The 15,803-nt window shown below is 40.2% G+C and overlaps 1 protein-coding gene across 6 annotated transcripts in view; it reads left to right on the forward strand.

Annotated features, from left to right (window-relative positions):
* Positions 1–15,803, forward strand: part of TCAIM (T cell activation inhibitor, mitochondrial) — a 75,499-nt gene that overhangs the window by 22,271 nt on the left and 37,425 nt on the right. For all 6 annotated transcript variants that reach the window (XM_027040507.2, XM_027040506.2, XM_027040508.2 and 3 more), the window contains 2 exons: positions 2,579–2,654; positions 8,098–8,233. In XM_027040507.2, coding sequence (XP_026896308.1) covers positions 2,626–2,654; positions 8,098–8,233 — 165 coding nt within the window. In that variant the 5' untranslated portion in view covers positions 2,579–2,625. The remainder of the gene's footprint in view (positions 1–2,578; positions 2,655–8,097; positions 8,234–15,803) is intronic.

Consider the following 15,803-nt stretch of genomic DNA (forward strand, 5'->3'; position numbering starts at 1 on the left):
AACTTTTGACTGTCTCCATAGTGTTGCCTTTTCCAGAATGTCATATGGTTGGAATCACACTGTACATAATCTTTGTAGATTGGCTTCTGTCACTTTTTCTTCCACATCTTTTCATGGTTTGATAGCTCATTTATTTTTCTTTTTTAAACTTTTAAAAATTTTATATTGAATTTATGTAAACTAAAAAAAGGACAGCTCATCCATTTCTTCCCCCCACCCCCACCCCACCCTTTGCAGCCACCGATCTGTTCTCTTTATCTCTGAGCTTGATGGGTTTTTTCTTTTTATTTTTTTTAGATCCCACACATAAGACAGGTCATATAGTTTTTGTCTTTCTTTGTCTGACTTATTTCACTTTGCATATGATCCCTGAAGTCCATCCATGTTGTTGCAAATGGCAGCATTTCATTCTTTTTTATGGCTGAATAATATATTCTTGTGTGTGTGTGTGTGTGTGTGTGTGTGTGTGTGTGTGTGTGTGTACTACAATGTCTTTATCCATTCATTCAACCAATGGACACTTGGATTGTGTCCATATCTTGGCTACTCTAAATGATGCTTTAGCAAATATAGAGGTGCTTTTATCTTTTTTAATTAGTGTTCTTGTTTTCTTTGAATAACCAGTAAAGTAATTACTGGATCATATGGTAACTCTATTTTTCATTTTTTGAGGAAACTCCATACTATTTTCCATAGTGATTACACCAATTTACATTCCAACCAACTGTGTACAGGGGTTTTCTTTTCTTCACGTCCTCACAAACCTTGTTATTTCTTGCCTTTTTTATAATAACCATTCTAACAGGCGTGAGGTGATATCAGATTGTGGTTTTGATTTGCATTTCCCTGAAATTAATGAGGTTGAGCATTTTTTCATATGTCTGTTGGCCATCAGTATGTCTTTACAAAATGTCTATTCAGGTTTTTTTAATCAGATTGTTTGTTTGCTATTGAGTTGAGTTCTTTATACATTTTGATATTGGCCCCTTATCAGATTTATGCTTTGCAGTGATTTTCTCCCATTCAGGAGGTGCCTTTTCATTTTGTTGATGCTTTCCTTTTAGTTTGATATTGTCTTGTTTATTTTTGCTTTTGTTGCTTTTGCTTTTGGTGTCATATTCAAAAATATCATTGTCAAAGAGCTGGCCACTTTTGTTTTCTTCTAGGAGTTTTATGCTTTTAGGTCTTATGTTCAAATCATTAATTTTGAATTAATTTTTGTGTATGGTATAAGACAGGGGTCCAATTTCATTCTTTTGTATATGTCTGTCCAATTTTCCCAGCATCATTTCTTGAAGAGAATGTCCTTTCCCCATGGTATAGTCTTGGCTCCTTTGTCATAAATTAATTAACCATATATGCATGGGCTTATTTTGAGACTCTCTATTCTGTCACATCAATCTATATGTCTATTTTTATGTCAGTATACTGTTTTAATTACTATAGCTTTGGAAGCTTCTTCCACATCTTTTCATGGCCTGATGGCTTTTTTTCTTTTTAGTGCTGAATAATATTCCATTGTCTGAATGTACCACAGTTTATCCATTCACCTTCTGAAGAACATCTTGGTTGCTCCCCAGTTTTGGCAGTTATGAATAAAGCTTCTTTAGACATCTGTATGCTGGTTTCTTTCTTTCTTTCTTTTTTTTAAATTTTGGTTAACATACAGTGCAATATTGGTTTCAGGAGTAGAATTCAGTGATTCATCACCCACATACAACACCCAGTGCTCATCACAAGTGCCCTCCTTAATATCCATCTAGCCTATCTCCTACCCACTTCCCTCCCTCAACCCTCAGTTTGTTCTCCATCATTAAGAGTCTCTTGTGGTTTGTTTCCCTCTCTCCTCTTTTTCTTCCCCCATCCCATATGTTTATCTATTTTGTTTCTCTTTTTTTTTTCTTGGTCTGTTTTGTTTCTTAAATTGCACATATGAGTGATGAAATCATATGGTATTTTTCTCTCTCTGATTTCTTTCTCTTAGCATAATACATTCTAGCTCCATCCACATGGTTGCATTCTTTCTGATGGCTGAGTAATATTCCTACGTGTGTGTGTACCACATCTTTTTTATCCACTCATCACTTGATGGACATTTGGACTCTCTCCATAGTTTGGCTATTGTTGATGATGCTACTATAAACATCAGGATGCATGTACCCCTTCAAATCTGTATTTTTGTATCCTTTGGTAAATATCTAATGGTGTGATTGCTGGGTTCTGGGGTAGTTCTATTTTTAACTTTTTGAAGAACCTCCAATATCCATAAAATAACTTACTGGAGTTTTGATTGGGATTGCACTGAATCTATAGATTTCATCTATTGTCCTATAGATCAAGTTGGAAAGTAGTGATATCTTGACAATATTGAGTCTTCCTATTCATGTGCATAGGATATCCATTTATTTAATTCTTTGATTTCATCATCAATTTCACAGTTTTACTCATAGATCTTGTACATATTTTGTTAGATTTATGGATAAGCATTTCATATTGGGAGTGGGGAATGCTAATATAAATGGTAATTTTTAATTTCAAATTCCATTTGTTCATTACTTGTATCTGCTTAACTTTTTAGGTGATTAATGGATGGCTGGCAGTTGATGTATACACATATATTCAGAAATGTTTTGCCACCTGAGACCGGTGAGAAGGTAAGCTGTGTGGTCCAATCTGTAAATAGTGTGGGTGGGGGTATCTGTTATGCATTTGGATAATTTTAATTTATTTTTATTTTTCAAATTCTAAAATTATATTATGATGGAGGGCAGGAACGAAAAAAGAAAAAGAAAATTCATATTAACATCCAGACCCTCCAAGAGTTCATTCAGGGCAGAAGCTGAAAAAAAAATACCATGTTTCAGAATAGTTCAGTATGAAAAATTTAAGAGAAAAAAAGATAAAGATTGTCCTTGGCACAGTTTTTGTCATGTTGCCCTCAAGTCTATGCTGTCATATGGAAAACCACTTTACATTTAAATTGTATTTAATTGTATAGTAAGATCATTTGATTACTGTATTTGCTACTAATGATATATAATCTAAATCCTACTTCAAGAAAGGATTTGAGTTCAAATATATGAATTTAATTGACATTGTATAATAGGCATATATAGTATAATTGAAAGAGATCAAAAGCCCTGTAGAGAAAAAAAAATCATATTAAAAAGCAGAACTGATTAAGCATCTGACTTTGGCTCAGGTCATGATCTCGAGGTTCGTGAGTTTGAGCCCCATGTCGGGCTCTGCTGACAGCTCAGAGCCTGGAGCCTGCTTCGGATTCTATGTCTCCCTTTCTCTCGGCCCCTCCTCACTCACACTCTATCTCTCTCAAAAATAAATAAACATTAAGAATAAAACAAAAAAAACCAGAACTGGTCAACAATTACTCAGACATCAAATTCAGTCCTGGCTTCTTGGTAGCCAAGTCAAAAAAGGGGAAAATATTGTTCATTTGGCTCAAAATGTATAACTACAAGACAATTTGACCTGCTACATAAAAATATGTGAAGTTTTAGTTTTCTGAAACATACTTGGCAGTAATTAGTTCCTTTAAATAACTATTCTGTGTAAGTAAATAGTTCCTGGCAAAAGGAAGTTGTTTAGAGGAAGCACTTTTTCCACCAAGTTGTAAATAACAAGGATTCTCAAACAAAGGGAGACTTTCTCTGACAGAATTCCTGACACAACTGCGAAGAGATGAAGGGGGAGTGGCAGGGAAACAAAGCAACTGTGAGATACAGTGCCCTGAAAAACTGTTCTTCTGCAGATGAGGAGACATTCTTCATGGTGTGGTATTTTTAATAATATTCAACCACAGAAAACCAGGCTAAAGTATTGTGTTTTCATGCTCTGATACAGGAGAGACCATAGGAGCCTGGAGGAATGAGTTCTGTAACATCTCATGGACCATTCCCTTCAGTGATGGTTGCCTCCTCACTCCATGCCTTTGACAGGCAGTGAATAGTAGTGGTTGTAGAATAGAGCCACGCTTTTCCAGCTTGTTTTTATTCCAGCCTTCAGAAAACAGTATTTTAATCATAATCCTTAAAATACAAGTTTCATAACAATAGTTACCCAGTGATATTTTCTTTTTTTTTTTTAAGTTTATTTATTTATTTAGAGAGAGCATGCACGCGCACACAAGTTGGGGAGGGGCAGAGAAAGAGATGGGGAGAGAAAGAGTCCCAAGCAGGCTCCACACTGTAAGCACAGAGTCGGACACAGGGCTCAAAGCCGCCAACCTTGAAACCAGGAGCTGAGTTGAAGTCAGAGGCTTAACCAACTGAGCCTGAGAAAATATCCAGTGATATTGGGGCGTCTGAGTGGCTCAGTCGGTTAAGCTTCCGACTTCAGTTCAGGGTATGATGTCTCTGTGCTGACAGCTCAGAGCCTGGAGCCTGCTTCGGATTCAGTCTCCCTCCCTTTCTGCCCCTCCCCCTCTCACGCTCTGTCACATCTCTCTCTCTCTCTCTCTCTCTCTCTCTCTCTCTCTCTCTCTCTCTCAAAAACAAAACATTAAAAAATATGTATCCAGTGATATTTTCTATTGTGCATCCTCTCTTTTTTAATGCCGGTTCATAGCCCAGTAAGTTGATTTTACAGTGCTATGGATCATGATGAACACTGCCCTGGAGTAACTGCAGTGCAAACTTTGTTAATTAGAAATCACATCATATGCAAAACAGATACCAGTAGTGACATTCTTTAGGACCTAATCCCCTGACGTGTTGTTAATGGCTCTGCATTTAACTCAAAGCAGCTTTGCCCTTATAGGTAGGATAACTTTCCTTTTTGGAAAAATGCAAATAATTTGACAGATCTCTCTCTTGCATAGTCTGTTCCACAAAAATTAGAAGGAAATTGTGCACGTATTTTTTAATGTACTTGGGATGCTTCCTCTAGTGCAGAGGTCAGCAAAGTATAGTCCATGAGGCAGACGGGCCCACTGCCTACTTATGTGAGTGAAGTTCTGTGACCGCCGCTACACTCATTCACGTGCTCATTGTGGCTGCTTTCCTGCTATAGCAGCAAAGTAAGATAGTTGTAATACAGGCCACGTGGCCTACAAAATCTAATCTTTTCCTTAATATCTTGCAATTTCAGATTTTCATGTGCTGAATCTGCTCAATTTCAAGCAGTATAATATTGTTTTCCATTTACCTTTCCTTGATTGTTTTGTTTCCTTTCATTAAAAACCTACTATACATTCATTTAACGTACATTAAAAATAATACTTGGGGCACCTAAGTGTCCGACTTTGGCTCAGGTTATGATCTCGTGGTTCATGAGTTTGAGCCCCACACTGGGCTCTGTGCTGACAGCTCAGCGCCTGGAACCTGCTTCAGATTGTCTCCCTCTCTCTTTGCCCCTCCCCCGCTCACACTCTCTGTCTCTGTCTCTCTCTCTCAAAAATAAATAAACATTTAAAAAAGATTAAAAAATAAAAACAATAATACTTGTGCCAGACCCTGTGCTGTGGTGGTTATAAGATGCCCACTGAGCTCTCTGGCCTCTCCGGGTCCACCAAAGGATTTGTCCCGAAGCCACGCTTTCCTGGCTGTCAGTGACCAAGCAAAGCAGGAATACTAAGTCAGGCTCACTCCAGCAAGACACAGGACTCTGCCAGTGGGCATCTTTGGCCCAGGGACACTCCACTGGCCTACCTGAGCGCTTCTTGGAACTGTGCTGCAGCCCAAGACTTCCTACCCAGTCCTGCCTCCCCTCTCCCCTACAGGTGTCAGACCTGACTCCTGGTTTGAAAGTCTTCCCTACCTTCTCCCTTTCCCAGCACTTCTCTCGCACATCTAAGTGTGTTTGGCTAGTGCTTTTCAGCAGATGCCAACTAACGAACCGAACAACGGCAAGTACACATGTAAACCATGTTTACAGCCTTCAAGGGTGCACGATAGCTGAGGAGGATGGGTGTGGGTGGAGGAAGAGAACAAATGCAAACATCTCTCACATGCTATGGTATGGTGCTCCAAATATGCTGGGTCCACAGTTTCTGTTTTTAGAGATTAGAAGCAGGGAAGACTGTTGATAGTGAGGATACTAAAGGGAAGTATCTGGGGAAACGGGCATCTTGCCTTCTGGCACGTAGCACTTACACAATAATTGTTTAGTGAGTGAGTACTGTTTGGGTAGATGGCACTGAGGCACAGGGAGCGTGTTTAGGGCTCAGAAACCACGCAGAAGAAAGGGAAGAATGAGAGAGATCACTGAGAGTTGACCTGAGGTGTCTAAAGAAGTGGTAGGAGGTCATGTTGTAAAGACAGGTTGGAAATGATTACAGAGGACTTGAATACCAGACTAAGAAGCGGAGTTTATTCAGCAGGAGTTGAAACACCAGCAGAGGTGTTCTAGCAGGGAATACAGTGGTAGTGGAATTTCAGGAAAATCAACCTGTATGTAATATGGTAGGGATAAGACTGCAGGGTAGACGGATGGTGAGGCTATGCAGTCCAACCCTGTGGTGATACATGGGGAGCACAGAAAATGGAAAGAAGGAACGGTTTCCAGGGACACTGTAAAGTGAGAAGAAATAACCCACTTCCAGAGCACCCCAAAATGGGGTGGGGGTGTGAACTGCTTTGGGCAGTGGTACCTCTGCAGGTTTGTGCTTTGGCAACTCTGAGAACAGTGTTACCCGAATGACAGAAATAAGGAAGGTAATCCTGGATTGAACTGCTTCCTTGCGTTCTGTATCCAGGCAGAGATTAGAAGGAAGACAGTGACCTCTATTCCTTTTTATAGACAAAATTTGACAGGCTGACAGGACAGCTAAGTGTCCGTGAGACACTTAGAAATGAGAACTGAAACTCAAATGGGGACTGAGTGGAGCCATCACCAGTCTTTACTTATGCTGCCCCACTTTGAGGACTCGGGTACCTGTTTACTGTTTCCTTTATTGTTCAGGCTCCTGTTGTAGTCCTTTGTACACAGCCTACATATAGTGACTTTGTAAAAGGGTCAAATATATGCAAAAAAAAAAAAAACCCAAAACAAAACCAAAGGTAATCTGAAAATATGCTGGTGGTCTCCAGATTGTTAGCAAAATCTCATAAATGATTCGATAATCTCTCATTTTAAAAATATAAAACCTTTCTATAGATTCAATACTGTATGAGACAACACTCATGCTCAATTATCTGAGGTAATGTATTAAGACAAAAATGTGCCTAATATTTAGACTTCTTTATAGACCATTATGGAATGGAAAAGGTAAAACTGTAATGTTCAAAAATAGATGTCGTGGAAGTGCTTCCCCAAAATTGCAAATATTTTCATTTGGATTTAAAACTACACTTTAAAAAAACACTCCTAGGTGAGTTATGCCAGAATCTAAGAATGAGAATGTTAAGTTATCCAACTAAAATAATTTTAGCATGCTAGCAATGAGGAAGTAAACCAAGGGACATCTTGTATCTCTTTTTAAGCATTATAATTTTCAAAATATTTTTCACTATAAAGAAAAGATTATATTATTGGATATTGAGGTTTTTTTATCTGAAGAAAAAAATGTTATAGAAAATTGTCATCATCTGTAGTAATGCCATTTAGTATTTCATAATAGGCTTTGAGGGGAAATTTGGAAATTTCATTATTAATTGATATTATTCTTTCATATTGCACCAGAAGAATTTAAAATCACTGTTTTTAGAAGCCACGTGGTACTCACTGCTTGTTAAAACTTTAATATATTTCTTAATTTAATTTTAAATTCTTTTTAAGTATAATTGACATACAGTATCCTTAGTTTCAAGTGTACATCATGAGTCAATGTTTTTATACATTATTAAATAATCTCCCTGATAAGCATAGTTAACCATCTGTCACCATACAAAGTTGTTCTGATATTATTGACTATATTGCCTATGCTGTACATCACATCCCCGCAACTTATTTATTTCAGACGTGGACATTTGCTTGTCAAAACTTTTATATATTTCAGAAAACCACAGTTTTGGTTTCTGTCTTGTTTCTATGGTATCTTCCATACATAATAATTTTGATGTTATTGTCACTTTATGCATTGAGGATCTGAGTGTGTGTGTGTCAGTGCCTTGATATAACAAATCGGAATCTTTTTAAAAGGTTGTGTCTGGAGAAGATATTTCCACACTGGTTTCTCTACTCAAGAGCTTTATCTGGAGCTGAAGCAGTCAATGCCTTGAGGCCATTCTATTTTGCAGTACATCCAGATTTCTTTGGACAACACCCCAGAGAGAGGGTAAACATTTATTTATTTATTTAACCTTTAGTTCACATTTCAGTTTATTTTATTTCTTTTGACACAGTATAATACAGAGTTTTATAAATTTGAATTTTTCTGTCATGGTGATAAAGTCAGTGTTTTGAATTAATTTGAAATATATATACTGAAAATTGAAAATATAGCTATGGTTTTTTTTATGAAATCTGAGGAAATGGAAAATACATATATTGCTCTCTGCCCCCAGTTCCTGACACAAAGCTCCTAAAACCCTTGTAAATTCCTAAGTGGTAGCAGCACCAGAAGCGTCTTTTGTTCTAATGAAGTGACCCTGGGTGGCTCCTGGATGAGGGCTGATCGCCAGAAAGACCAAGGCATGATTAGAAGCTTGGAATTTTCAGCTCCAAACCTCAACCTCCAGAGAAGAGAGAAGGGCTGGAAATAGAGTTAAAAATTGATCATGCCTAGTGTGGAAGCCTCCATCAAACTCCTGTAGTGTGGGGTTCAGACAGCTTCCAGGTGGGTAAACACAACTACACTGGAGGGTAGGGCTCCCCAACTCTGCAGGGACACAAGTTCCCTGTGTATCTCTTCATCTGGCTGTTTATCTGCATCCTTTACATTCTTTAATACCGTAAACATAGGTAAGTTTTTCCCTGAGTTCTGTGAGCCGCTGTAGCAAATTAATAGAACCTAAGGAGGGGGTGCTGCAAATAGCTGGTTGGTCAGAGGCACAGGTGATAACAGGTGCACCTGGCATCTGGCGTGTGTGTGTGTGTGTGTGTGTGTGTGTGTGTGTGTGTGTGTGTGTGCGCGCGCGCGCGCGCGCGCATGGGGTGGGGGGAGAGGACAGTCTTGTGAGACCGAGCCCTTAACCTGTGGGATCTGATACTGTCTCTGGATGAGTAATGTCACAATTGAGTTAAATTGTAGGGCACCCAGCTGATGTCACAGAGAATTGCTTATTGTGGGGAAAAACCACCCATTTGGTGACCAGAAGTATCAGAAGTGAAGTGTTTTGTGTGAATAATAAAGGAGGCACACAGGAGACAGACTGAGTTTTTCCTTTATATGAAAGCTGTCATTTTTAATGAAGTCTATAAAGCTATCATGGAAACTCTTTACAGTATTAGTAATCATGTTTTCTGATCAGTTTTCAGAGTAAAATTGAGTGTTAGAAAGAAAATTTCAGGCTTCTATGACCATGGTCCATCCTATTGTTAAGGATGCTTACAAGGGGGGCGCCTGGGTGGCTCAGTTGAGCATCCAGCTCTTGATTTTGGCTCAGGTCATGATCCCAGGGTCGTGGGATGGAGCCCTGCATCGGGTTCCGTGCTGAGCGTGGAGTCTGCTAAAGATTCTTTCTCTCCCTCTGCCCCTCTGCCTACTCACACTCTCTCTCTCAAATAAATGTAAGAAAAAAATTTTTTAATAAAAACTAAAATGTAAAGTAAAAAAAGGATGGTTGCAGGAAGGTTTTTTAGTCCCCTAAATGGTTTTCCCTTCTGTTGCATGCCACTGATTAATTCCCTACAGCCTCAGTTATTGTATGTTGAAGGAATGCAAACTGAGATGAAAAGGAACTTACAATAAACTTAGTGTGAGGGTCAGTATTTTTTGACATTAGATAGAAATTATTTCACTGGTTCTGTTTATCTTCCTTAACATTAATACCTGGTTTAACATGATAAGGAATTTAAAACTCTTGACAATTTAGAACATTATTATATAATTTTTTTCTACTTGTGGAAAAAATTAATTTTGCTTCTTTGCTCTAGGAAAATATTCTGATTGTGATATTTGATACATATGTTGGCTACTCAAGTTCAGATCCTTTCTAAGTGATTGGTAAAATGAATCAACAGAAAAATAGCCATTACCTCGGGGTTGCTAATTACCTAGTTTTTAAACCCAGCCAGCACGTATGCAAAAATTAAGCCTAGTAGTAGGTGAATGTTTTCCTTCCTCCACTGTAGCAGGATTCTCACACAGAGAGTCATGATACCAGGCTTTGCCTTCCAGGAAGCAACTTTATTCCTGGGGCACTGCTTAGTTGGGTTCTTACCAGAAGAACTGAGGCCCCAGTGCCACATGGCACAGTTTTTAATGTATTTTTTACTTCTTTGTCTTCCATATATGGTAACACACAAACATGCAGTCTGATTAAGTGGTCTCATGTTACAAGGTCCTGAGGGATGTTGTCATAAGCATATAGTCAGATTGCCTTGAGGGTTTTTTTTCTTTCCTTAGGGAGGGGACCCTACCATATTCCCCCCTTTCATGCTCAGACCCCTCTGTTTTGGGTCAAAGAGCATCATCTTGGTTTAGAGGTTTATATTTTTATAACACCATTACATGAGTGCTGTCTTTTTTTTTTTTTTTTTTTTTTTGTAATCATGGCCTCAGTGAGACTGGAGGCAGACTGGGGAGCTAAGGAAGGTAGGATTAAGCACCCTCCCAGAATTAGGAGGATAATTTTTATGAGAGTTTTGAATCCCCTGACAGTTGAGAATCCTCCAAATAATTCCCTGGGGTTTTAACCATTCCAGGCCTGGTCGGGGACATGAGCAGTCCTTTTCATTTGTTCTGTGATCTCTTCTATGACTTTTTCTCATTATCTGTAGCAGCAGTTGCTTAAGTTAAACTTTTTACAAACTCCTCCCTCAGAAGCAAGCAGATAATTTAAGTCCAAGCGATTTTGATAGATAGCATTGCCCATTTGGTTTGTTGCTTGGCTAGTAAGTTAAGAGCCCTGGCAGTTTCATTGGTTGTAATTTCTACAACTGCTTGCACTCTAATCGTATGGTTTAGCATGTAAATGGGAGTGTGGTAGCCCCGGGGCCATCCTCTGCCCAGGTGGCAGGGCCATAATATTGGATTATACACTCAGGAAGCCATTTATTATCTTTTTAATTGCCAATTGGTAAGGCACACTGCTTCCTTTGAGTCTCCCTGTCCCCATACACTTGGACTCCCAAATGTTTCCCTCTAGCAAGTGAGAGCAGGAAGAAAGATGGATGAATAGTTTCCAGTACATATGACCCTGACCAGACGGAGGGAAGTACTATATAGGCTGTCCTTCCACATAATCTAGTATAGTCCACCTGGGCCTGCCATTTGATGGCTGCGTCAACATTGTCCCAGGCCTCTCAGAGATGAGAGAAGTTAGACAAGGAATGGGGATCTGGCTCAAGGTGATCTGGGGTCCCCCACCATTGGGTTTTCCGGGCAGTTCGGTTATAAAATCTTTGGCCTAGGTATGTTAAGTTTTTAACAGAGACGATGATGAACTTTTTTTCCGCCAAGCAAAACATTTTTTCCCAATAATTGGGCTTTTGAGGAGCCAGACCCCGGTAGTAGGACTGGGGTATTTTGTTTCACTATAAGGTTTGTGGGAATCTAATTTTCTAGTCCCTTATGGCCATTGTTTCCCCATGTTGGTACCAATGAAGTATCCTATCCCCAAGAGGAAGGTGAGTGCTAATAGAAACCTCTCCCCACATTTCCGGGTCAGCCTCGGCCAATCCTATGGCAAAGAGTAGAGCACGAATCACAATAACGGTGAGAAACAAGGCGTGACAGTGCGTCACAGTAAGGAAACATAGAAAATAAGGACAGTCTTCTGTTTCACCGGACCGTCCATTCCTCAAGCTTCTGCCGTGCCTAGATCAGTCAGCTTCCAGAGTGACTGAAGCAGGGCTGCGGTCTCCCAGAGCCTCTGGGGTTGCAGATTGCTTCTTCCATATGGTCAGCTTGCAAGGCGTTGATGGATCAGGAAGGCACTCCCAGTTTCGAGATGCGGGCTTCACTCTGCTGTGATGAATCCAGGGACCTACCTCGGCCACCTTTACTGCAGTAGGGGTGGACAAAATGACAGTGAAGGGACCCCTCCAGAGGGGTGTTAGGGGTTGGACATTTCACTCCTTTATCCATATCGCATCTCCTGGTTTAAAGGGGTGAGCGTCTGCGGTCAGACTCACAGGTAATCGCTCCCAGACCCAGGGGTGTAAGATGGTTAGGGTAGAACCAAGGGCCCGCATCTGTTGTCTTAGGGTTAGATTGTCTGTCTCATTTACATTCCCCGCCTTGTACCCTTGATAATGGAAGGAGGGCACCCAAAAAGGATGTTATAAGGGGAAAATCGCATCTGCTTCTTCAGCCTCCCACCTGCAGCTGCAATCTGCCTCCCTGAAGGTCCCTTATCTCTCCCTGCCTCATGTTAACTCTTTTCCTATTCATTCCTCCCCCTGGAACAGGGCCCCTAACTGCCATTAGGGAGCAGGGATGATGACCATTCTGGTTTCTTCAAGCTGATAAGGGACGGTGTAGGGGTACAGCAGTTAGAGTCTACTCAAGGATTGTTCGAGTGGCCCACAGTATGGTTTTACAGGAAGGCTGGCAGGCATGAGGTGGCATAAACATTAGCAGACACAAAGAGAAAAACTCAAAGTAAAGATTATACTGACCAACAAGATGGCATCTTAAGATAATGTCTACAGTTTCCAAACATGTGAAACAGTCTAGGAGAGACCCTGACTATGTAAACAATGTATGTTGGGGAGTCTCTCATAACCCAGGTGATGGAGAAGCAGGAGAGCAGTGGTGGCTCTATTTCTAAGAGTTTGACCCTAATTTAATTTAAAAAAATTTAAAGCATCTAATGCTTGTGAGGTATTATTTAGAGTTTTGCTGAGTATAAGCAGACAGCCTGCTTTATTTTGAGGTGTAAAACTTTTTTAACAGCCAGGAGTTCTATTAGAGAAAGAGTCAAAGCAGCCATTTACCATTATTAATTTGCACAATTTTAGGTAAACCAAACCTGGGTATTATTTTATAAAGCAAAACTTTTATTACTTGTTGTGCCTTTTTTTGTGTTGCAGGAGAAGGCCTTTATTCAGTTAGTGAAAGTATCAATCCATACCAACAGGTGTTGGAATTCCTTTGACCTTGGCATATGAGGGAAACCTAATTGTTAGTCTTCCTGGATAGCCTTCGGTTCCTTGATTGCCTGAGCGAACAAGTTTGTGGTTGAAAGATTGTTTCTAAGACACACTTCACAGGCTGACACTACTTGCAGAACTGTCCTTGACAAATTTTTGTTTAGTAAACATCCTTTGGGCCATTTGATAAGGTTTGTCCCTCCCTCAAGAAAGGCCTGGTGCTGTGTTTTAATGATGTTTAGCTCTGTGAGCTTGGTGATAGTAATTGCCCTGCTGTGTTTGTAACCATTCCAAGGGCTAGAAACAGTGTCTAGGAGTCAGACCCCAGTTTGTTTGTTTATTTATCTTTTTGGAGAGTAGGTGGGATTGAGTCTCCTTTAATAATTGATATAGCAGGCAAACTATTTTCCTGAACCCTGATATGCACAGCCTACAATGTCTAGTAATTTCCAAAAACTCACATAACTGTCCATCTGTCCTGGAGTTGGTAGCACCATAGTCTCTAATTCAGTTGTAATGTCCCTTTCTAGCAAGGGAGCAAGGCTCTCTGGCATTATCAGGAAAGAACGAGAAAAAATTAGGTTTCCCCATATACATCCCAGGGGCTGAGAGAAAAATTTAGTTAGACGTTTTCCGGAGATGCCTCTAATCATCATGCTGCATTTGGATAGTTGGCCTGGAGTGGAAAGGAGGACAGAAAAAGTAGCTCTGGTGTTAAGAAGGAAATCAACCAGTTTTTCTTCTATATTTAGAGTCACCCGAGGCTCTGGGTTTCTGATAGACAGTTGGTTTAGGGGAGTCACCGTGAAGAGCCCCAGACATTGGTTATCTGAGCCCTCATAGATAGAGGTCCCCAATACATTCAGATTACCAGTGATTGTCTCCACATCAGGAGCATGGCTTATGGGGTTTTCATTTTGGTTGTTCCCTCTGAAGATGGTCTCATTTTAGTGCTCTGAATGGCCACATAAATGGCACATTTGAAAATCTGTATATAACTTTTGACTCCCCCAAATTTAACTACTAATAGCCTACTGTTGGCCAGATGTCTTACCAGTAATATAAATAATCAACACATATTTTACATGTTATGTGTAATATATACTAAAGTCTTAAAATAAGCTAGAGAAAAGAAGATGTTATTAAGAAATCATGAGGAAGAGGGGTGTCTGGGTGGTTCAGTCAGTTACACAGAGAGTGCAGAGCCACTTCAGGTCCTCTGTCTCCCCTTCTCTCTGTCCCTCCCCTGCTCGTGCCCTCTATCAAAAATATGTATTTAAAAAGGAAATTATAAGGAAGAGAAAATACATTTACTGTGTATTTATCCAAAAAGAGTCTGCGGATAAGTGAGTCTGTGCAGCTCAAATCCGTGTTGTTCAAGAGTCAGCTGTATTTCCATTTACTCTCTCACTGTGTTTGCGTGCCTCCTCTGTGCCAAGCCGTGGGTCCAGGGTTTCTACTGGGACTTGGTCACATAGGTGTGGCGTGTCCTTTCCTTTCTTGTTTAAGTATCTCCTTTTCATGAGGCTCTCCCAGACTGCGCCATTTGAGACTGCCTGCCACCCCACCTTGCTTCCCAGCACTCTGTCCCCCATGCCCTGCCATAGTGTTTCTGCTGCTGTGTGTGTCCTCTTCCCTCACATGTCAAAAACTGGCACCAAGAGGCCAGCTCTGAGCAGGCAGTTCACCCTTCTTGGCACACATGTTCAGTCTGGTCTTCTCTGCACTTGTGCAGGACACCCCCATCCCTCTTCTAGGGAAGCAGACTTAAAGTGCCATCTAGTCAGCATCAGGCCAGGGTCTCAAAGTGAAATACAGTTATCGCTGTTTTATTGTTTCTTCATTTTAACTCCATTGTAAAATACACAAAGCATTTCCAAGTTTCAAAAATCAAAACTAAATGCAAAGCTTACTCAGAAGTCTCACTCCTGTCCCTGTTTCCTTTACCCCATTCCTGTGAACTTCCTGTAGGCAACCATTTTTATTAGGTTCTTTCTTGGTTGTTCTGCCTATTTCTTTCTGGCAAAAGTAGAAACTTGTAGCAAAACATAATAAGATTTAGTCTTAGCAGGAAATGTACCTTAGTCCACTGGATCACAGCTAAGAACAGCATATTATAATCAAATTAAACAGACAAACAGGGGCGCCTGGGTGACTCAGTCGGGTAGGTGTCTGACTCTTGAATTCAGCTCAGGTCATGATCTCACGATTCATGAGTTTGAGCCCCCCATCGGGCTCTGTGCTGACAGCATGGAACCTACTTGGGATGCTTTCTCCCCTCCCTTCCCTCTGCCCCTCCCCTGCTCACAAGCTCTCTCTGTCTCTCTCTCAAAAAATAAAAATAAAAATAAAAAAATAAAGTGTTCCTAATTTCAGATCACACAATGTGTCTGAGAAGAAATCTACAGTGATAAGAAGCATGGTTACTATTTATGCCGTTCTGTAGAGCTGTTCCTTCACTAAAGGATGTTACTTTTTTCACTTAAAACATTGGAAATAATTCCATGGCAATTCCTAGACTTCTACACCACATTCTTTCTCTCCCTTCTTTTTTGGTTGTATAGTACTCCATTGAATGAATGTACTGTAATTCAACCAACCTCCTCTGGGTGGTCATTTTAAGAGCCATTTATAGAGACAAATAACTT

Source organism: Acinonyx jubatus, chromosome C2 (assembly GCF_027475565.1).
Source record: "Acinonyx jubatus isolate Ajub_Pintada_27869175 chromosome C2, VMU_Ajub_asm_v1.0, whole genome shotgun sequence".
In the NCBI taxonomy this organism is placed as follows: domain Eukaryota; kingdom Metazoa; phylum Chordata; class Mammalia; order Carnivora; family Felidae; genus Acinonyx; species Acinonyx jubatus.